Genomic DNA, 22,103 nt, shown 5'->3' with positions numbered 1-22,103 from the left:
TCCCCGTGATGACTGCAGACACACAGCACCACACGAGCCTGCTCTGGGGATAGCAGCAGCATGTGTCTGAACTCTCAGGGGCAGAGCATGTGAGAACCCTGGATCACGCAGGGCTTGCATGGCTGGAGAATTGGGGATGAGTCATCAGGAACACTTGTCAGATGCCCTCTCCCCTTAGCTGTCCAATATGCCACACTCTTCTTCATCCTCTTAAAGTCTGTCCACCTACTTAGGACAAGTTTGGCAGGTCTCCCTCACCACAGTCCACAACCCTACACAGTCCAGTCATATCCTTCAAACTCTCCCAGTGTCCTCTTGGATACTCTGCCAGCCATTAAGCATCTCGACCAGAGACGTCAGCCTTGCTCCCATTCAGAACTTGGAGCTTGGCTTCTGTTCCCTGAGGGCTTTCTCTCCTGGGAGCTCTCTTTATTCAGTTTTGTCTCTGCACAGGCACTCCCTTGAGGGGTTCCTCTGTCTTCCCAGTTTATGTTGCTCTCTCTGCCCCCGGTCTTTTGGCTCTAGCTGGTGACTCTGATATCTTGGATGCAAAGTCCTCATCAAGACCTGAAGTGTTATAAACCCATTGTCTGCAGACCTCCCATGATACATCCAGCTGCAGGAGAGCAGGGCTCTGCACCCAGATTTTTCAAAGAGTAGATCACCCCTTCTTGTTGCTTCAGGGGCTGATCGTGAGTCTTGTCACACACACTCACACACACACACACACACACACACACACACACACGTATGCATGCACACAAAATGAAAACCACTCATTTAAGAGTAGCTGTTAAGGCAATACCATCTAACATGTTCACATTGTTAAGCTACTGCCACCTAAATCAAGTTCTAAAATACTTTTATGACACTCCATAACACCCTAGCTTTTTAGTGTCTACCTCCCTTAACCGCTCCTCCAGCCTCTGGTGCCCTTCAAGAGTTATCCTGTCCCTGTAGGATTTACTCTATTTCATGTGAACAGTGACGGCCATACATCGCTTGTGTGGCCTCTCTCAGTACACTGCGGTCATTTGTACCTTCGAGCGCATCATTACCTAACAACTTCATAATACTCCAGTGTGAGGGACCTTTCACACGCTCTGGCATGCATTTGGGCTCTCCCGACCGAAGTCACTGTGAGTGGTTAGCAGTTTACAGTACCATCAGCCTCGTGAAAGAGTTAGATTGGTACTGCTGGGTCAGGTAATGATCATTGCCAAGAGGACTGTTAAATGTTATTAAAATACTAAATGCATGGCTCTAAGAGGAAAACCCACTACACTTTACTAACCAGAGTAATTGCTAACCGCACTCTAAACCTTCTCCTTATATCCACAGATAAATGTTGCTCTCACTCCTCATCAGAGATGTGTCTGTTTGCAGCAGACAGAGGCCATTACAGAAAGCCACAAATGTCATTCTTTCAAATTATTGCCCTCCTGTTGGCCTGGAGTGGTGCTTCATTGTGGGTTTTCATTTGCATTTGCTCAGCAGCTAAGGATTCTGAGTGTCCCTCTATGAATACTGATCATTTGTAAAATATCTATCTGAACAACTGTTTATTCAAGCACCTGAAAATAATTCTAATTAAGTTGTATTTTAAAAAAAACTAATTTTTTGTGAGTTTCACATCGTCAACCCAGTCCTGCTCACCTCCCTGTTCCTTCTCACCCACCCTTCATTCACCCTTGCAACCTCTCACCAAAATGAACACACAAAACAAACAAATCAAAGCATAAAAAGAATCTCATCGTGGAAGCTGCAGTATGTCACAGTGTGTCTCACGATACCCCCCCACCCCCCGCCATCCATCTTGCAATGTTCATTTCAGTGAATCATTGGTCTGGTTCGAGATCTCTGGCTTCTGTGACACCATCGATTTTGGATCCTCACTGGGGCTCCTCCCGGTTATTCCGTTGTTGCCCTGCGTCGTGGAGGTCCTGCAGCTTTGGATCAGCAAGACTGGCCCTTTCACACGTCCCAACCTTTCACAAACAATATAGATTTGGGGGTGGGCTAACCCAGAGCCCTGGATCTAGGACTGAGCGGTAGCGGAGCTGGTAAGCACGCTGAGTCTCCCTTATCCACACCACCAGGGGGAGCTCTCCGGCACTGCTTCTGCTAGGCCATCCAGTACCTTCACTGGCAGGAGGCAGGGCCCGCTCTCCTGCTCTCATGCCCTCTCAGCCGGCTCACCCGCCTCCACACCACCAGAGCCAGCTCTATTGTGTTGCTTAGTCAAGGAGCGGGACCCACTCTCCCGAGTACTGCAGCCTGTGAGGGGATAGGCCAGCTCTCCCACTCACACACCCTCAGGACTGTCATACCTGTGCCTGCACCATCAGGACCAGCTCCACTGTGCCAGGTGAAGTACATGGCCCTTTCTCAGGAGCGCTACAGCCAGTGAGGGGGCAGGGCCCACTCTTATGACCCTGGGACAGGCTCTCCAGGCTACTGTAGGTGGCAAGGGGGAGAGGAAGGGCATCACCCCCAAACCCACACCATCTCACAGTAGAGGAATAGCGGGACCACACCCTTAATCCCCCTCAACCAGGGCTATCACTACTGTGCTGCCCAAGTGAGGTACAGGGCCTGCTCTCCCAAGTTCAGCAGCTGCTGAGGGGCGGGGCTAGCTGTCCCGCACTCATGACCCTAAGGGCAACTTTCCTGACTGCCAAGGTGGCAAGGGGCAGGGGTGTCACCTCTGTGCCTGTGCCAACCCATGGGAGAGGAGTGGCAGGGACAGCTTTCCCACACTCATGCCCTCGGGCCAGCTCACCCACAACCCCAGGCACCAGGGCCAGCCAGCTCCACTGTGCTGCATAGGGAAATGCACCGCCGCGCCCACTCTCCCAAGCACTACTGCCAATGAGAGATGGGGCCACCTCTTCAAAGCACCGCACCCAGTGAGGGATGGGACCAGTTCTGCATAGCTCCTGGATATCTGTGCATTCCACTGTAGCTGCCCTGACCAGGAACTTCCCCATGTCTCTAATAATGAGTCACGGACATCTACATGGTATCGACAGACTCAGACATGGCCCTCAGTGGTTGCTTGGGCTAGGACCTCACCATGGCCCCAGGTGATGGGGCTGGCCGCTCGCAACAGGGTACTCCTCTCCACCCTTGAGTTCTCCAGTTCCATCTCTCTTCCTAACGCTCAAGCTGTTCCACGTCTCTTTCTCTCCCTGACCACCATATACTTGCACACGGCGCTGGCTCCCTCTGCAGGCTGGTCATGAAGCTAGTGGGCTCCTGAATGACATCCTCCACCCGCACTGCATGGCGGGTTGTGGCTGCAAGTGGGTGTCTATGGCCCTCCTGTGCCCTTCACTGACAGCAGGTCTGAGGGTGGCATGGTGGTCTCTGTCTTCCTCCTCCCTCGACACACTGTTTGGATTTTATTTGATTTGATTTTTACGAGTCCTAGGCATAAAGCAGCTTCAGCCACCAAGCCAGGCGTCAGGCTAAGATGAACAGAGGACTGCCGTCGGCTCTGCCCCTGACTGATAGAACAACAACAAGGGGTCTCTCGGCCCACTGCCAGGGAAAGCACTTTTCTAGTCTCAGTAATTCTTTAGTGAACGAATATATAACTCAAGATTTTCTCCCAGGACTCTGGATTTGTGGTTCCACTATGGGTCAAGCCCTACTCCCTAGGACTAACTTCCCTTACACCTCAACATACCTAAAAATTCCCCAGAATCAACCCAGTAAACACAGTTGTCTCTGAATTATCTGAATCTATCCATCCATCCATCCATCCATCTACCTATCTCTCTCTCCTCCCTTTCCTTCAGTTTTCTTCTCCTTTCCCCTTCCTCTTCTGATTCTCCCTCGCTAAAATAAAGAAATTCACTGAAGACACACTGCTCTTATGAGCTCAATATTACCCTAAGAATAAAACCAGATAAAGACACAGAAATGGTGAGAGGGGACAAAATTAAAGGCCAAGCTCCCTGATGGACGTAGATGAAAACTTTCTCAATAAAATACTTGCAAACCAAACTCAAAAGCACATCAAAGCAAAAAAGCAAAAGCAATTTACTGTGATCACTTCATTCTTTAAAAAAAAAATAGGGGGGTTGGGGATTTAGCTCAGAGGTAGAGCGCTTGCCTAGCAAGTGCAAGGCCCTGGGTTCGGTCCCCAGCTCCGGAAAAAAAAGAAAAGAAAAAAAAAAGAAAAAAGCAGTAAAAAGCTGCTCCCTCCCTCCCTCCCTTCCTCTCTCTCTCTCTCTCTCCCTCCCTTTCTGTCTCTTTCTCCTTCTCTCACCTCTTGGGGTTGGGGATTTAGCTCAGTGGTAGAGTGCTTGCCTAGGAAGCACAAGGCCCTGGGTTTGGTCCCCAGCTCCGAAAAAAAGAACCAAAAAAAAAAAAAAAAAATAGGGATAGTTCTACATGCGTATATCAGTAAATGTAATCTCATGTAAATGGATTCAAGGTAAACAAAAAAGCCAAATGATCGCCTCAGTAGATGCAGAAAAGCATTTAATAAAACTCTACTGTCTATTATTCAGAAGTTATCCTGAAGACACCAGGAACAGTGAGAATATTTCTTAACATAATAAAGGTTATTTTTACTACCTCTATTCTTTCTCTTGGTGCTTTGAGATGGGGTTTTGCTGTACTGCCTTGGTTTGCTTAGAATCTACCTGCCTCTGCCTCTGCCTCTCAGCCTCTCAGCCTCTCAGCCTCTCAGCCTCTCAGCCTCTCAGCCTCTCTGCCTCTCAGCCTCTCAGCCTCTCTGCCTCTCTGCCTCCCTGCCTCCCTGCCTCCCTTCCTCCCTGCCTCCCTGCCTCCCTGCCACTCCCACCTATATGCTCTCTTGACCTCTCAGCCACAGTGATTACCTGCACAAGACCATCAACGCATCATCGAGGAGAGAGGAGAGGCTCCTTAGCCCTCACCCCCTCAGAGCTGTAGCCTCTGATAAGTTTTAGCTGGTAAATGCCTATGTACCTGTGACTAGCCATAATTAAACAAACAATCTCCCCCCAAAAAAACAAAAACCAGACAAATATGTAAGAAGAGGGATGAGTTGGAAATAGAAGGGACATCAGGGTGAGTAGGAGGGGACACATGGGACTTGACTGCAAATGTGTTTTCTAGTGGAGCCTTTAGAATGTCCTCCTTGTGTCCCCAAGACAGGGTCTCACTACATAGCCCTGGCTGCCCTGAAACTCAATATGTAGACCAGGTTGGCCTTGAACCCACAGAGTCCTGCCTGCCTCTCTAATGCTGGGATGAAAGGCAGGCATAGTAAAAATTACCAGTCAGAATTGTAGGTGTAGTAGTGGTTTTCAGACATGCATTCCATCCTGGGAACTGTCATAGGGTATGTTCTGCCGAAATAAAGGCTATGTCCAAGAAACAGAGGCCTAGTGTGTAGCATGGCCCTCCTGTCACTCAGGAAGATCTCTGAGCAAAAGCTACACCAGAATCTTACAGAAAGCACGTAAGAGTGGATGAGAAAACACGTTGAAAACTACATGCTTGGGTCTGGAGAGATGGCTCAGCATTTGGAAAAAACATCTTTCAGATGACCCCAGTTCAATTCCCAGCATCCATATCCGATGGTTCTCGAGCACTGTAAATCCAGCTCCAGAAAAACTGACAAAAACCTGCCACACCAAGGATCCAGTACACAGGGGTGTCCGCCTAGAGAGCAGGAAGCACGAGGAGGATGCCGGCAGGAGAGTAGCTGATGCAAATGAGGAAAAGGGAGGGAGAAAGGAAGGGAGAGAAAGACGACCTTCAATTTACCCTCATTTGGGAAAAGTCTGAGGGTGAACTAGGAAAGGCAAGGCAATCGCTAGCTTCAAGCAAACAAAGGGAAAGTTCTGGAAAGGCTGTGCACTTGTGAGGCACTGTTCCTGAGTGGAGAGCGGTGTGCATAGCCACAAGGATGCACTACTGATTTATTACAGGAAGGGGTGCTATATCCACACTTACAGAGGGGTAGACTAAGTCTTCATCCACACAGAAAGAACTCAACGGAGAGCATTTAAAAATGGAAACTACGATTTTCAATACAGCGTGCTAGTGAGGTGTATGGGGGTGAGAAGCATAGTTAAAAGAGACCGGGTGGTGGCGAAACACGCAGGAGAAGATTGGGCAGGGGTCTCCGGTGGTTTTCATAGTTTGCTCAGAATCACTGAGGCAGTGTGAGCAGCTGTGTTCATGATGCTAACCGCATAGACTAAAATTAGATGTCAACAAGCCTCAACATAAAATCAGTGCTGTCTACCAGACAATCGATGTTGACTAATAGACAACCGTGGAAAGGCACAAAGACAGATGGCAGTCTGGGGCAGGGGCTTAGCAAAACTTCTCCAACAGAGGGCTGGGATTCAAGAAGTCTTTCTTGTTGACAGGCCTGGGCTGGAGACTAAGCAACTGTCGCTTGGCTTTGTTGTTCTTATAGCAGACACCTGTGACACCCAGTGGGAAGGAGGAAAGATTTTTGGCTCACAGTTTGGGTGATTTTGGAGGTTTCAGTTCACTGTCGCAGGACTCGTTCTAGGCCTACAGTGAGGTGGCACTTTACGGCGGGTATGGGGAGCCGGAAATGCTTATCTCAAAGCTCTAGGAAACAAAAATAGGAACAGGCCAGGACCAAATATAACTCCAGAGCCTGCCCAGTGACCCATTTGTCTGAGGTAGACCCCACCAGCCAAAGTTCTAGCACCTCCCATTGGAGTGCTGCAGCCTGAGAACCTAGCCTTAAAAATGACCTACGGCCTACAGCCTATGAGGGACAGTACCATAACACAGACCAAGGACAGAATGGGCCAGCTTGTACCAGAAGGGGGTACAGGGCAACATGAGAGAGGTTTGAAAGGGAGGGATAAGAGAGGGATTGGAAGAAGCAAAGGGAAGGGAAAATTGTGTAATTATATTTTAATTTAAATTTTTTTCAAATTTAAAAGTCCTTTAAACTTCCTGATGTCTATTTCCTATAAATAAGCTAAGACGTTGGATGGGAGGGGCAATTTGGTTTCCTAATTGACAGCATTTTAACACATCCCTAATGCCCTGGCTACCTTGAACAAAGAACTCTCAGCCAGGCAGACAATCGAACTACCCTTAAGCCCACTTGTTGGCTGTTTTCAATATTCCATTGACCCTTTGAGGAAGCTACCTAACCACCAAAGCTGCTTGCTACTCCAGGCACAGCCCCAAGTCCTAAAGGCAAACGGGTTCAGTCTGCTCTGAAGTGGTTTGTTGCCACAAAACTTGGTGAACTCTAAGGGACCTGCAACTTTTCCACCCAGACCCGAGAGGGAGCACACCCTATAGTAGCCTCACAGTGACTGCTCTGATTGGTCCGAAGGAGCAAATAGAAGTGTAAAATTGTGTAAATATAGTCCTTCGCTTGCACGGAGCGCAGCTATATGGGCAGATTTGGATTGCTTTATGAACTTCCTGGGCTGTCCCCTTTACACACACACACACACACACACACACACACACACACACACACATATACACACCATCCATGATAGAGTGAACTGAACTGCTGTCCCACAGCGGTGATTACAGGATAAGCTCTGGCACAGTAGAGCCAGGACAGTGCTAACAGTGCAGCCAAGGGAGTGTCCTTGGAGGTCGGCTGCCATGAATGTTGTAGCATCAGCCACAACAGCCGCTGCCGTGATAGGAGCATCAGTGACAGCAGCCAGCAGCCATGGAGAAATGGTAAGGAAGAGGGAGCAGAGCTAGAGCAGTCTGATAGCGGCAGCAATGGCTATGACAGGTGCCACACTACATGACTGTGGCACCCAGCGGCATCAGTAGCGGAAAAACTGCCTCTTCCCCCGTGATGGCAGCCATGACCGTGGCGGTTAGGATCAAGCTGCACCTGAACAGCTACAGACAGCGGCTCATGAGGGAGGCAGAGCAAAGCAGAAACTGATAGAAGATAAAAGAAGGCAGAGTGAGGCTGAAGGGCCATGGGATGCTGGGAAAGTACCAGAGAAGAGCGACTGCCGGTCCTGGTCAGCGGAAAACACTCCAGAGGGCTGCGAGGCAGTACTGAGAGACGGACACCTCGGAAGGCATGCAGAGAGGATAGGGAAAGCCAGCCTGAGTCAGGAGGGTAGGAAGGACCGTGTCCCTCCTTTCCTGTGACAACATCAAGTATTCTCAATGGCGAATGCAAGACGGGCCCTGGCGTGAGTCAGAACAGCAGTCGTCACTGAGGTCATTAAAAACTCACACGTCCCGACATCCCTGATCCATCCCTGGTCAAGGGATTTCTCTCCACCAAGCATCTTTGAGCTAGTGGAAGATGATGTGGCCCGTGAGTCACAGGCATCTTTGTGACATCATAGCCACCCCCTCCTTTAGCACCTCCCCTACCCCGATGAAACTAAAGGAGCAACACCAAGAGAGGAATGAACATCTAAAGCTGGGGCCCTCTCGCCATGGTCAGTTGGGGTTGGGTAAGACCTTTGCCAGCCTCACCCGCCCCCGGGAATAAAGACTCCTCCTCGAAAGAACAAAGCCCTAGATGACTCCATAGGATTCAGGAACAGAATATGGATCTAGACATTAGACACAACCCAGAGAAACTAGTCTCACCTTTGACACAACTGTCACCAACACTATTCTGTGGCCACCAAGAAATACCACGGTCACAGCAACTCTCATAAGAGAAAGCGTGCAATGGAGGCTCGTTTACGGTTTCTGGGGTCTAGCCCATTTTGGTGGCACACAGGCAAGACCTAGCCCTGGAGAAGCAGCTCAGAGTTCTATGTATGGATGGACGGACAGCAGGGAGAGACAGATTCTGGGGTTTAGAATGGGCTTTTTGAAACCTCAAAGTCCACCCCTAGTGACACACTTCCTCCAACAAGGCCACACCTCCTAATCTTCTCAAATAGTGCCACTCCCTGGGGACCAAACATTCAAATCCATGAGGCTGTGGGGTTGGGGGTGGGTGGTGCTGTTCTTATTCGAAAAACCACGGTTACCAACCCAATTCTGATCGTAGGAACTTGATCAAGATCAGAAAGTGGAAACACCAGAAGCAGCAGAAAACGGAAAGGATGAAACGCAACTGGAGGTAGGCGAGAAAAACTGGAGACAATCCCATGATCTCACAGTCCCTCTCCCCATTGCTCTGTCTCCTAAATCCCTTCCCGTGCAAACAGTGCACAGAGCACACTGAACATAAACCCCGGAGTGGTGAGAAACGGGGAGGTAGATGGGTGGGTATGAGCCCCAGAGGTTATGGAGTGATTTGAAAGGCGGAAGTAGACATTAATAGGCATGAGGTGAGGGAGAGCCTGGGTGGCATGCTTTATGAAAAGAATAAAGAGGAAGGGGAATGTTTGGTGGAGGCGAGGCACGGCATGCAGGGCGGGGTGCCTCTGAGGGCCCAGGCTGAGGCATCCCTTCCCCTTGAGGTACTAGCTACATGACAGTATAGTATAGAATAGAGTTTATTTAAGGCATAGGGAGGGGAGTTGAGGGGGTAGAGACAGAGAAAGGCAGAGGTGGGGGGGAGGAAGAGGGAGAGGGAGAAAGAGAGAGGGAGAGAGGGAGAAAGAGGAGAGGAGTAGAGGCCAGGCATGAGCACGTGGACAGAGAGAGAGGAGGGGAATGGAGAGAGAAGGGACAGAGAAGGAGGAGAAGAAGAGCAAGAGACAGAGGAGAGGGCAAGCAACCCCTTTTATAGTTAAGTCAGACATATCTGGCTGTTGCCAGGTAACTGTGGGGCGGAGCCTAGAAGAAATGCTAGCATTGGTTGTCTAGGACACTGTGTAGACAGTAATAGACATGAAGTGAGGGAGACGCTGGATGTCTAGGACCCTGTGTGAGCAGCATCCTGGGCTCAGGATAGATTCCAAGCCATAGATTCCAAGTTTCTTCCCTGTAATGACCCTTTGCTCCTACACACAGAAGGAGGTGTCCCCCCAGAGTTCCCTCAGGGAAGTCTATGTGGCAAGTATAATCCCGTGTAATAGTGGGTCAGAGGGTGAGCCAATGTGGCCCATAGCCATGGGCAAGACAAAAAGGTACAGGTAGAAGCCCACCCCCCTCCCCCATGTCCTCAGAAGCACCAGGAAAAGGGGTGGTTGTTAGATATGACAAACATACTGGGGATCCATATTAGTTGCTTCCTACCACAAAAAAGACAAGTACAGGATAGTGCAGACCTCACTTTTTGACACAATGCCTGCCCCTTGGTACTCAATTTTTTACAGTGGGTATAGTCCCCTTCTACCTAAGCACTTCCAAAATCAGCTGACAAGGCGCGCGCGCGCGCGCACGCGCGCACACACACACACACACAACACACACACACACAACACACACACACAACACACACACACAACACACACACAACACACACACACACAACACACACACACAACACACACACAACACACACACACACACACACACACACACACACACACACACACCAGCTTCTCATCCTCGATGCCTCCAGCCTGCCTGTTGCCTGTATCTGGGTTTGAAGCTTAGACCAGAGTTTCACAACATGTGCCAGTCTTTAAAACAGGTGACCCTTCACACCTCGCTCCCATTGCCTTACCCACTTGCCTGTTAGCCTTAGAGAGGCAGGTGGCTGAGCTACAACAAACACGAACTTTGAGAAATTAAGCGTTGAAAGAGAAGACAAGACAATTCTTGATGACTACCCATAGCAATGTCTGTGTGGTTGCTCCCACTCACCTCACAGGGCCACCTGCCCACTGCCACAGCTATCTGATCCACTCCCCCGCCTGCTGAAGCTCTGACACCCCACATCAGGTGTCCCTCTCTGTGGATACCTGCCCTGCTCCATCCCGTCTGCCCTGCCATCTTCCTCGTTGATGTTCATCATCTACTCCGGCCCCAGCGTGTCGCAGGCAGCTTCTTCACCAGAACACAGTCGACCCTCAATGGGATGAGGCTCCTGCCTCCTCATTGGCCTGTTGAGCCATGCAAATGTCCCTTTCATCCACCCTGAGCACAGAAAGCATCAACCTCTCTGTGATCCGGCTTATATCATGTTCTGACTCCCTGTAGACCACCCACACCATCCTATGCCAAAGCCTTCTCCACTGGACTTTACATCCTCACTGGCTTTGTTAGAGCTGTGTTTACTGCCCAGCCTATTGATTTGCAGTTCAAGGGGGAAAGGGAGTTAAAATGAGAGAGATGAAGAGAAATACACTTTCAGATTTTTTAAAAAAATGTATTTATATGAGCACACTGTAGCTGTCTTCAGACACAGCAGAAGACGGCATCGGATCCCATCACAGATGGTTGTGAGCCACCATGTGGTTGCTGGGAATTGAACTCAGAACCTCTGGAAGAGCAGTCAGTGCTCTCAACCACTGGGCTATCTCTCCAGCTCTAGATTTTTTTTTAATGAAGGAAACAAATAAGACACAAGCTATCTGCACAAGACAATCTCCAGTCACTGTCTTAAAGGGTCTCTTGTCAAAGGAAACAGAAACATCCAGAAACAACAAAACCAGAATGCCCAACATCCGAATGCTGAGCCCATGCCCTTACCTCCTCACCCTCTGACACACACATAGGAATATCAGAACATAAATGTATCATTTCGAAAATGTCTATCGCACCTTTAAAAAGGTGAGAGGGCACAATTCATAGGCAACAAGGATATGGAATCCCAAAAACATAGAAGGTAAATGTGACAAGGCAAAGCACTGTGTGTGAGTCCTCATGGACAATCCACAGAACAATCTAATTCCTTTGCCCTTTGGCTCTGATTATAGGAACAAACCCAAGATGAAGACACAACTGAAACTGAAACTGAAACTGAAACTGAAACTGAAGCCGAAGCTGAAGGGGCAGATGGAGCCATACTTGAGAGGACTGAGTCGGTAAAAGTGAAACTCGTCCCCCAGGCAGAGGTAGGTGGTGTTGGGATGGACTTCTGATCTGTGTAGGTCTTGATCTATGTCACCCAGGCTGATGGCTCTTTCTGTGGCCCAAACAATAGGATACTCAGGGAATTTATGCTCCAAGCTTGACACATGTGTGAGTGGAAGGTCTGAGTCAAACCATCACTCTGAACAACCATCAGAAACCCAGACGACCCAAGCTTACTGGGGCGGTCACCCTGTCCGATGCTGCTATGGATATGGCTTGCTTAGCCTTGACTGTCTTACCCACTTGCCTGTTAGCCTTAGAGAGGCAGGTGGCTGAGCTACAAAGATGGGGCTGGGCGTGGTCCAAGAGTGGAAATACGGATTATGTGAAGCTGGGGGATGGAGTGTGTTTAGGGAATGAAGGGCCAAACGGGGCCATATACACATTAGAATCTGCACTGACTTGAACACAGAGCAATCTAATTACTTTGCCCTTTGACTCTGATTACAGAAGCAAATCCAAGATGAGAAAACTGGAATTAAAGAGGCAGATAGAGCCATACAGGAGGTAACTGAGATGGTAAAACTTCTGTGGACCTCTGATCTACATGTGTCTTGATTCATCCTTCTATTATGGCCCATATCATAGGATGTTCAGGGAATTTATGCTCCAAGCATGACACATGTGTGAGTGGAAGGTCTGAATCAACATTACAGCTTCTTCTTCCAATGTCTAGGATCCACACATGGTTTTCTGGACTCCTCCAAAGGGCTCGTGTCACTTCTCCAGCTCTGCCCTCTGTAGCACTCTAGGCTCTGGTTGACTTCCCTCCACTGCTGCTGCTGTTCTTGGTGGTCATCCCATGGTACTTGCATCTCTAATATGCTGGGGTCTTCTGCTGCAATGAGGCTTCATCAATAGCCTCTCACAGGCTCTCTTCATGTGTCAAGCCTCAACTTCTTTGCATGACTCCTTCAGTCCTGGGCCAACAACTGCACCTGAGGCTACATCTTCACCAATGGCCTTCCCTGACCTCTCAACAGTGCCCAGCCTCGGCTGCTCTCCATGACCCCTTCACGCCTTCAAAACCAGTACCACCTGGGTGACTCTTACACATTACCAAAAATCCAGCTGCAGCACGAGGGGGCTGTCTCTGGAACATGGCTTCTTTCTGCTCTCAGAAATCACTCCCCAGATTTTACCTCAGTGGTGCTGGTCTCTTCTTTTTTTTTTAATATTTATTTATTTATTTATTTATTTATTTATTTATTTATTTATTTATTATGTAATTCTGTAGCTGTCTTCAGACACACCAGAAGAGGGCATCTGATCTCATTACAGGTGTTCTGTGAGCCACCATGTGGTCGCTGGGAATTGAACTCAGAACCTCTGGAAGAGCAGTCAGTGCTCTTAACCACTGAGCCATCTCTCCAGCCCGGTGCTGGTCTCTTCTTAATCATCACTAATTTCTCAGCTCCAGCTAACCAGTATCACCTTAAACCATATACTTTGTATTTTTTTTCTTTCTCAGCTTGCTCCTTTTCATTAAAACACTCTTCATAAGAGTAAACTTTAGTAATCACACAACAGAATTTATACCAGGTCGTTTTGAGACTTCCTCTTTCAAAGCAATTAATCTAAATCTCTTCACCTTAGCTTCAGGCAGACTCTTTGAACAACGGCAAAAGGCAGCCATATTCTTCACCAAAATACCAAAAAGACAGTCTCTACTCCACATACTGAAATTCTTCTCCACTGAAAACTTTGGTCCCGGTCTGCACAGTTTAATTCACTCTCAGCAACAAAGTCTTCCAAATTCTTACTAGAATGGTCCATCAAGCCCCTCTTAAAGTATTCCACTGCTTTCTAAATCTAAAGTCCAAAATCCAAATTCTTTCAAACGAAGGCATGGTCAGGTCTATCACAGCAATACCCCAGTCCCTGGTACCAACTTCCGCCTTAGGGTTTTACTGCTGTGAACAGACACCATGACCAAGGCAACTCTCATAAGGACATTATTTAATCAGGGCTGGCTTACAGGGTCAGAGATTCAGTCCATTATCATCAAGGTGGGAGTATAGCAATGTCCAGGCAGGCATGGTGCATGAAGCTGAGAGTCCTACATCTTGTTTCCAAAGGCAAACAGGAGAAGACTGGTTTCCAGGGTGCTAGGATGAGGGTCTTAAAGCCCACATTGTGGAATGACACACTTACTCTAACAAGGCCATACCTAATAGTACCATTCCCTGGGCCAAGCATATTCAAACCATCACACTCAAGGAGGTATAGCAAGGTCTGGTGTCACACCCTTACCAAGACACTGCTAACACAGGACCCAGGTAACTGGTGACACCACAGCCTACCCATCCCACAGAACAGAAGATCCAGAGGTTCCAAAGTTGGGTAAGTGTGTGCTCCTGAGACAGGAAGCAAAGATCGCAGAGCAGGGGTTGTAGGGAACAGCGCAGTGTTTAGGTGGCTTCCACTGTTGACGAAGGGGTTTGCCACAGGCACCTGAGAAAAAGTCAGACTGAAGTCAGTCAATGGGCAAACAAGTTGTATGCAGGGGGAAGTAGGTTTCTGCTAGTGGTCAGGATACAAGGCCTGTGTTAGTTAGGCTTGCTGGCCAGGCAAACCACAGTGTGCATATTAGAATCCTCATGGGCTTGAACACAGAACAATCTAATTCCTTTCCCTTTTGGCTCTGATTATAAAAGCAAACCCAAGATGATGAAACTGAAGCTGAAGGGGCAGATGGAGCCATACTTAAGAGGAGTGAGTCGGTAAAAGTGAAACTCGTCCCCCAGGCAGAGGTAGGTGGTGTTGGGATGGACTTCTGATCTGTGTAGGTCTTGATCTATGTCACCCAGGCTGATGGCTCTTTCTGTGGCCCAAACAATAGGATACTCAGGGAATTTATGCTCCAAGCTTGACACATGTGTGAGTGGAAGGTCTGAGTCAAACCATCACTCTGAACAACCATCAGAAACCCAGACGACCCAAGCTTACTGGGGCGGTCACCCTGTCCGATGCTGCTATGGATATGGCTTGCTTAGCCTTGACTGTCTTACCCACTTGCCTGTTAGCCTTAGAGAGGCAGGTGGCTGAGCTACAAAGATGGGGCTGGGCGTGGTCCAAGAGTGGAAATACGGATTATGTGAAGCTGGGGGATGGAGTGTGTTTAGGGAATGAAGGGCCAAACGGGGCCATATACACATTAGAATCTGCACTGACTTGAACACAGAGCAATCTAATTACTTTGCCCTTTGACTCTGATTACAGAAGCAAATCCAAGATGAGAAAACTGGAATTAAAGAGGCAGATAGAGCCATACAGGAGGTAACTGAGATGGTAAAACTTCTGTGGACCTCTGATCTACATGTGTCTTGATTCATCCTTCTATTCATAGGATGTTCAGGGAATTTATACTCCATGTATGACCTAATTGTTTTGCTTTTTGACTCTGATTATGGAAGCATGCATATCCAAAATTATAAGAGAGTGTGGTGTGTGTGTGTGTGTGTGTGTGTGTGTGTGTGTGTGTGTGTGTGTGGTGTGTGAAAATTACAAGAGAAATACCACGGACTATAGGGGAAGGAAACATTAGGGCCCAACAGAGGGAGGGGCAGGTTGTAGATTAAGGCCAAAAGGAGGGAGGTCTGAAGGTCAAGGGGGCCCTGGGTTGTCAGACCCAAGAGGGTTTTGTAGAGCTTAGAACTATTGTCCTAAACTGGCCAACCCAGCTCCATGGAAAGCCAGGTGGTCAGGGCTACACAGAGAAACTCGTGTCTCAAAAAACCGAGAAGGAAAGATGGGAGATAATGCCAAATGCACTCCCCTGATCTCTGAGAACTTTCACGGTTTTCTAGAGCATTCTGGGACTGGGGTGTCTGAGGACCGAGTGTCCTTTCTCCCCCATGAGTGTCCTTTCTTTTCCACACCACATCTCTTTAAAATACAACAGCTGCCTGCTAACGCAGAGTTGGCCGGCGTGAAGATCCAGGCCTGGTGGCGAGGTACGCTGGTACGCCGAACCCTGCTGCTTGCAATCCTCAGCGCTTGGACCATTCAGTCCTGGTGGAAGGAGACAAAGAGCAGGTTGCAGGGGAGGAAGTTGCATGACGTGATGCGCTGCAGACTGAGGTGAGTATATGCTGCTGAGGTGAAGCTGCAGCCCTGGGTGTGAATGTGGCTCTCGGGGCTGGGGATTTAGCTCAGTGGTAGAGCGCTTGCCTAGGAAGCGCAAAGCCCTGGGTTCGGTCCCCTGCTCCGAAAAAAAGAACCAAAAAAAAAATGTGGCTCTCCCGTAAGCGTTACCTCCATTTGTGCAATGCTGATCGTAAACTGCAACAGTCCAGGAATTGTAACTACATTTGTAAAAATCGTAACACGCTCCAGGGCTTCTATGGAACAAGCTAAAACTTCAAGTTGGTATCTTTTTCCAATCACAAATCGGTAGGATATCAGACTGCATACCTTTCAGGGTTGCTCCTAATTGGTGTCTCTTGGGTCTCTATAAGGCAAGCTGCTGGATGTCTCAGTTTCAATAATGGATCAGGAAAATGTCTCTTGATTTAAAGCACAAGTTTGCTCAGGAGAGAGTGTCTACACTCCCTGGGGACAGAGAACGACGTAAGGGCCTCGAGTTTAAATGACCAGGATTTATGACTGATTAGCAATGTTGGTTGGAATATTGGTGGTGTAGGGTTCAGGTGTCATGTGACCAACTCCAGAGACCATGACTGATGTCCATTTAAATGATGTCCCCTATCTTAGTTAGGGTTTTACTGCTGTGAACAGACACCATGACCAAGGCAACTCTTATTATAAAGGACAACATTTCATTGGGGCTGGCTTACAGGTTCAGAGGTTCAGTTCAATATCATCAATGCGGGAACATGGCAGCATCCAGACAGGCATGGTGCTGGAGGAGCTGAGAGTTCTACATCTTCATCTGAAGGCTACTAGCAGATACTGGCTTCCAGGCAGCTAGGATAAGGGTCTGAAAGCCCATATCCACTGTGACACGCTTACTCCAACAAGGTCACATCTTCTAATCCTGCCACTCCTGGGCTGAGCATATACAAGCCACCACATCCCCTAAGCTGTGCAATATGGAGGAGCCCATCTTCCAGCCCCTTCTGCATTTAGCTCCTTCCCCCTAGTCCAATCAGCCTTGTTTGGTCTGGCCCCGTCTTTGCACCTTCTTGCTATCCTTGGACAGGAGAGAACTTTGATTTCAGTGTATAAATGTTATACCGAAAGTGTTGTGGATAGGAGAGGGTAGATTTAGCTAGACCTGAAGGAAACTAACACGGACAAGATGCAGGCTTCCCCTTGCATGAAAGACACAGGCCTTTCCATGAGATGCCGAGGCTTGACTAGGGCCTAGAAATTTCCCATAGACCATGGGTATGTATGGTGAGTTTTTAAATTTTCTGGTTTTGTTTTAATTTTTGAGTCGGGTACTGTACTAATCAGACTTCTCTAGAGGAATAGAACCCAACAGAATGAATCTATGCATATAGACTTCTTAGAGTGGCTTATAGATGGAAAGTTCCAGACTCCAGTAGTTTTGGTCACTTCACGAGGCTGGATGCAGAGGCCATGGAGGAATGCTGCTTCCTAGCTTGCTCTACACGGCTTGCTCAGTCTGCTTTCTTATAGAATCCTGGACCGCTAGCCCAGGGGTGGCCATGCCCACAATGGACTGGGCCCTCCCATAACAATCACTAATTAAGAAAGTGCCTTACGGGCTGGAGAGATGGCTCAGCGGTTAAGAGCACCTGACTGCTCTTCCAGAGGTCATGAGTTCAATTCCCAGCAACCACATGGTGGCTCACAACCATCTGTAAAGAGATCCGATGCCCTCTTATGATGTGTCTGAAGACAGCTACAGTGTACTTATATATAATAAATAAATAAATCTTAAAAAAAAAAGAAAGTGCCTTACAACCCAATCTTTTTGTTTGTTGTTTAAGATTTGTTTATTTTATTTATATGAGTACACTGTAGCAATATTCAGACACTCCAGAAGAGGGCGTCGGATCCCATTACAGATGGTCGAGAGCCACCATGTGGTTGCTGGGAATTGAACTCAGGACCTCTGGAAGAGCAGTCAGTGCTCTTAACCGCTGAGCCATCTCTCCAGCCCCCGTTTGTTTTGTTTTGTTTTTCAAAGCAGGGTTTCACTGTGTGTAGCCCCGGATGTCCTAGAACTCACTCATGAAGCCACCACCCTAATTCCTTTACCACATCCCTCCCACCCTACTTCTGGCTCAGTTTAATCTTATGGAGGTGTTTTCTCAACTGAGACTCCCTCCTGTCCAGTGACTGTAGCTTGTGTCCAGTTGACATTAAACTAGCCAGCACATGACTCAACAGTTAGGAGTACTTACTTATTGCTCTTGCAGAGGACCCAAGTTTGATTCCTAGCACCAACACTGGACTTCACAGACATGTGTAACTCCAGTTCTAGAGGATCCAATGCCTCCTTCTCACCCCCATAGGCATCAGGCAAAACACTCACAGGCATAAAATACATCATTGAGAATTAAAAAAAAAAAAAGAAATCTTTCCTCCCCCTTTAAAATTCTCCAGCTATTTTGCCACAGCAATAAAGAGTTGGGTAAGATACTCTTCCCACACATTCTGAATCCATTTAAAGGATTTCCCCCGTCCCAAGGGAAAGACAGAGAATTGGACGTGAGGTGCACATGTACCTTTTTGTCCTGTGAACTACTGCCCTCAAAGGCCAATGACAGAATGTGCCCCATAGAGCCAAACCATAATTCATCCTTAGAGCAGGACAACTCACACTCTAAGGACTCTAGTCCATCCCTGGCTAGAAACAGATGCCTTTCCTTCAGAGAAGGCAATCTAGCCCATGGGTCACAGTTGGCCTTATGACATCATGGCCATCTCCCCCATCAGCCATCCTGGGCCTGCTGGAGTTAGATGAGCAGCAACCAAAGGGGAATGATCACCTGAGCTCCTGTTCTTTGCCATGGGTTCCCTGTTTGTTGTAAGACTTATCAGATTCGCTGACCTCAGGTTGGGGGGATACTACTTGGCAGAGGGAGATCCCGAGCTGCTGTAGCGGGGACTGGGGAGCTGAGATTGAGGGATGTGTGCATGGCTGTTGGCTTCTACTTATAACCTCTCCTCCACCGCCCCCATTTTAATTGCAGAAACCTAAACCTGAAGTCCATCAGCAGAAGAAAACGACCCAACCAAAGGTAGGTGCAACCCAGGGCCATAAATGACCCAGATGCCCCTGACCCTTGGCCTCCGTGTTTGTAGAAATGGAGGTGGCACCTTTATCCCCAATCAGCAGGCTCAGTATACTCTCTTGTCCCCTAAATCCCATCCCTATCCTGAATTAACTGTGCACAGGACCCAGGAAGGTAAGTCACTACCTTAAGAAGGTAGACAAGGGTTTCCGTGAGTCAGCATCATCGAGAGGTAGGAATGAGATAAGGTAGCAGAACGCTTAGGGAAATGTGGTGCCTAGTGGAATTGTGGCCTGGTTTAGAGCTGAGACTCAGGCCATAATGGTTCTTCCTTATGAGGACCTCATGAGGTCTTCAGGATCAGAAAGTCTTTCCCCTGAGTCCCCTGTGAATGCCACAATGGAACTGTACCTCGCTTTATAGAGGAGGCCTCTGTGGCTCAGAAGATGAGCAGCTATGGGCATAGCCATGGACGAGACACAGGTAGAGACAACAAAACTCTACCCAGCTCTCATGTATCTCCATCCTGACCTATGAGCATCCTGTCCTTTGCTTGGTTAGCTCCTTCCTTTAAAACAACCCAAGGACTCAAAGATAAAAAGGACCCGAGCAGCCAAGAAGATCCAGGCCTTGTGGCGTGGATTCCTGGTAAGGCAAACTCTGCTGGCTGCAGCCCTCCGCGTCTGGGTGATCCAGTGTTGGTGGAGGAGCGTCCTCCACAGGCAGGTACTTAAACGACGGCTGTCCCTGCTGAGGGTGTACGTCATCGAGGAAGAGGCAGCCGTCAGGCTCCAGGCCTGGGTTCGCATGTGGAATTGCCGTCGATACTTCAATCAAGTATGCAAAACACTTTGTGTCATCCCATCTGTCGAAAACAGCCTTACCTTCAAGAATGATGACATTTTACAGGGTCAATATGAAGTTGTTTCCAGGCAACCAGAGTTCCACATTGAAATCTTATCCATCTAAAGGCCCACAGCACAAAGAGTTGGCTCCAATGCCTAAATAAACACCTGAACTAATATTGTGAGTTTCGGTGATTGTCATGCCACAGAGACACCCCCACCCCAGGGGTTCAGACTCTACACCTCTTCCTCTCCTTAGGGGAAGACCTTCTCCATCCCCACAGGGCCTGTCACCTCCAAACAAGAAATGAGGCCCAAGATGTCTTATCCATGCAGAACCAGGCATCCCATTACACAACCCTGGGACCATTCCTGTTTTTTGATGTTGGAATTAAAATGGACTGAACTTCCTATTTCTAAAGCGACATATGAGATAGGCAGTTTCTCTGACTACTACCAATCATTTGGTATAATCACTAATGAGCACCAGCTCATAGCACCGAATCCAAATTCATGGTGGTTTTCTCATCTTTCTCTCTTCTAGGAGAGAAGTCAGGATACTATGGCCTGTACAGCAAGGTCACTACAGATAGAGACTGAGCATTCATTAAGCCCCATATACTGTCTGGCCCTTAAGATTCTTAGGCACTAAGATTTTCTAACATCTAATTAGAACTCCTGAGAGGCAGACTTAACCAATGTTTCCCTCTCAGATGCCATTCATGTTCCTGCCTCTCAATAGTCTACAGTTTTATCTTAATGACCCTTCTCTCCATCTTTGAATGAGCCTAGCTCTCTATCCTACCTCATCCCTGCACCAGATGTGCTAAAAGATAAGTCTTTTGGGTGGGAGGAAGCAGTTTGCCGATTTCACAGAAAACTGGAGGTGCAGTAGTGTGCCAAGAATTGGTGAGGCTGAGTCAGGGAGAACAAACTATTCTACATGGTGAAACCTCATCAAAAAAAATCACGGGTGGAAAGTGAGTGTGCATGTGGTTCAGTGGGTAAAGGCACTTACCGCCAAGCCTGATGACCTGAGTTCAATTCCCAGAATCCACATATTGGAAAAAAACTGACTCCCACAGGTTACCCTCTGGGAAGCATACTGGAGGAAGAGGTAAAGACTACAGGAGTGATAGTTAACACTAAAGACAATTTGAAAAGTCATATGAGAGGGCTGAGAGATGGCTCAATGGTTAAAAGCACTGACTGCTCTTCCAGAGGTCCTAAGTTCAATTCCCAGCAACCACATAGGATGAGATCTGATGCCTTCTTCTAGTGTGTTTGAAGACAGCTGCAGTATACTTCTATATAATAAACTTTTTTAAAAGTAACATGAAGAAGGTTTCTAAAATATATGCATATTTATCATATATATATACACATACATGCACAACACTCACATACACATATACAAGTTTAAATAGAATTACCCTATTACAGGACAAAACGCCCTACTAGACACAACAGGATAACAAAAGCCCAGTGCTAGGAATGTGCTACGTCTTTTGACATTGTTGTCGAGTGAGCCACATGGACTCCCAAATATTACAGGATATTGCCAATGCTCTTGGCTGCCTCCACAATGCGATAAGACCCTATTGCTAAAGATGTTGTGGGTACCTTGAGTGGTAGAACAGAGACATCAGGCTGGTGCTCACATCGAAGTGCCAGCCATTCTAACTTCCATGGTGTTGGAAGGAAGATAAAAGAAACCGCCAGTCTTGCCAAGCTGTGAACCCTGTGACCTATAACAACGACTCGCCTGCCAAGAGATGCCCACTAGTGCCTAAGTATCATGTGAGTAGCCAGTCGCTTTCTTACTGAATTTTAGAGCCCACTTCACGAGTTGAAATCCATACCTGGCACCGTCACTGGGGCCATGAACATATGGCTAGACAAATCATAGGCCAGACAGGAGAACCTACCATTAATGACTACTAAATGGGCATACTATTAATCTGACTCCCAATGGCTGGTTAAACCCCTAGATCAGTGCATCTCAACCCTCATCAGAGAAGCTCTCTTTTCCAGTAGGTGGACATTGCCCTAGAGACACACAACTCATCAAGGTGCAAAGAATAACAAACTGAAAAAGGCTCAGCCCTAAGTAAGACACCTATTTTGTAGCCTCTCCTCCCAAGGCTCGGGGGTCATTGAAGAAGGA

The 22,103-nt window shown here is 48.0% G+C and overlaps 1 protein-coding gene across 10 annotated transcripts in view; it reads left to right on the top strand.

The window, feature by feature from the left end:
- Window positions 1-8,324: 8,324 nt before the first annotated feature.
- Iqcf3 (IQ motif containing F3) overlaps window positions 8,325-22,103 on the top strand; it is a 34,808-nt gene continuing 21,029 nt past the window's right edge. The window contains exons 1-9 of one of the 10 annotated variants that reach the window (XM_087563403.1): window positions 8,325-8,432; window positions 8,999-9,070; window positions 11,763-11,900; window positions 12,370-12,426; window positions 14,577-14,672; window positions 15,142-15,198; window positions 15,824-16,002; window positions 19,050-19,097; window positions 19,765-20,115. In XM_087563403.1, the coding sequence (XP_087419529.1) occupies window positions 8,430-8,432; window positions 8,999-9,070; window positions 11,763-11,900; window positions 12,370-12,426; window positions 14,577-14,672; window positions 15,142-15,198; window positions 15,824-16,002; window positions 19,050-19,097; window positions 19,765-19,825 (711 nt within the window). In that variant the 5' untranslated portion in view covers window positions 8,325-8,429 and the 3' untranslated portion in view covers window positions 19,826-20,115. 10 annotated transcript variants of the gene reach the window in all.

This window comes from Rattus norvegicus, chromosome 8 (genome assembly GCF_021556685.1).
Source record: "Rattus norvegicus strain SHRSP/BbbUtx chromosome 8, alternate assembly SHRSP_T2T, whole genome shotgun sequence".
Classification (NCBI taxonomy): Eukaryota; Metazoa; Chordata; class Mammalia; order Rodentia; family Muridae; genus Rattus; species Rattus norvegicus.
The sequence above is the reverse complement of the archived record's forward strand: the minus strand, read 5'-3'. Positions and strand labels throughout refer to the sequence as shown.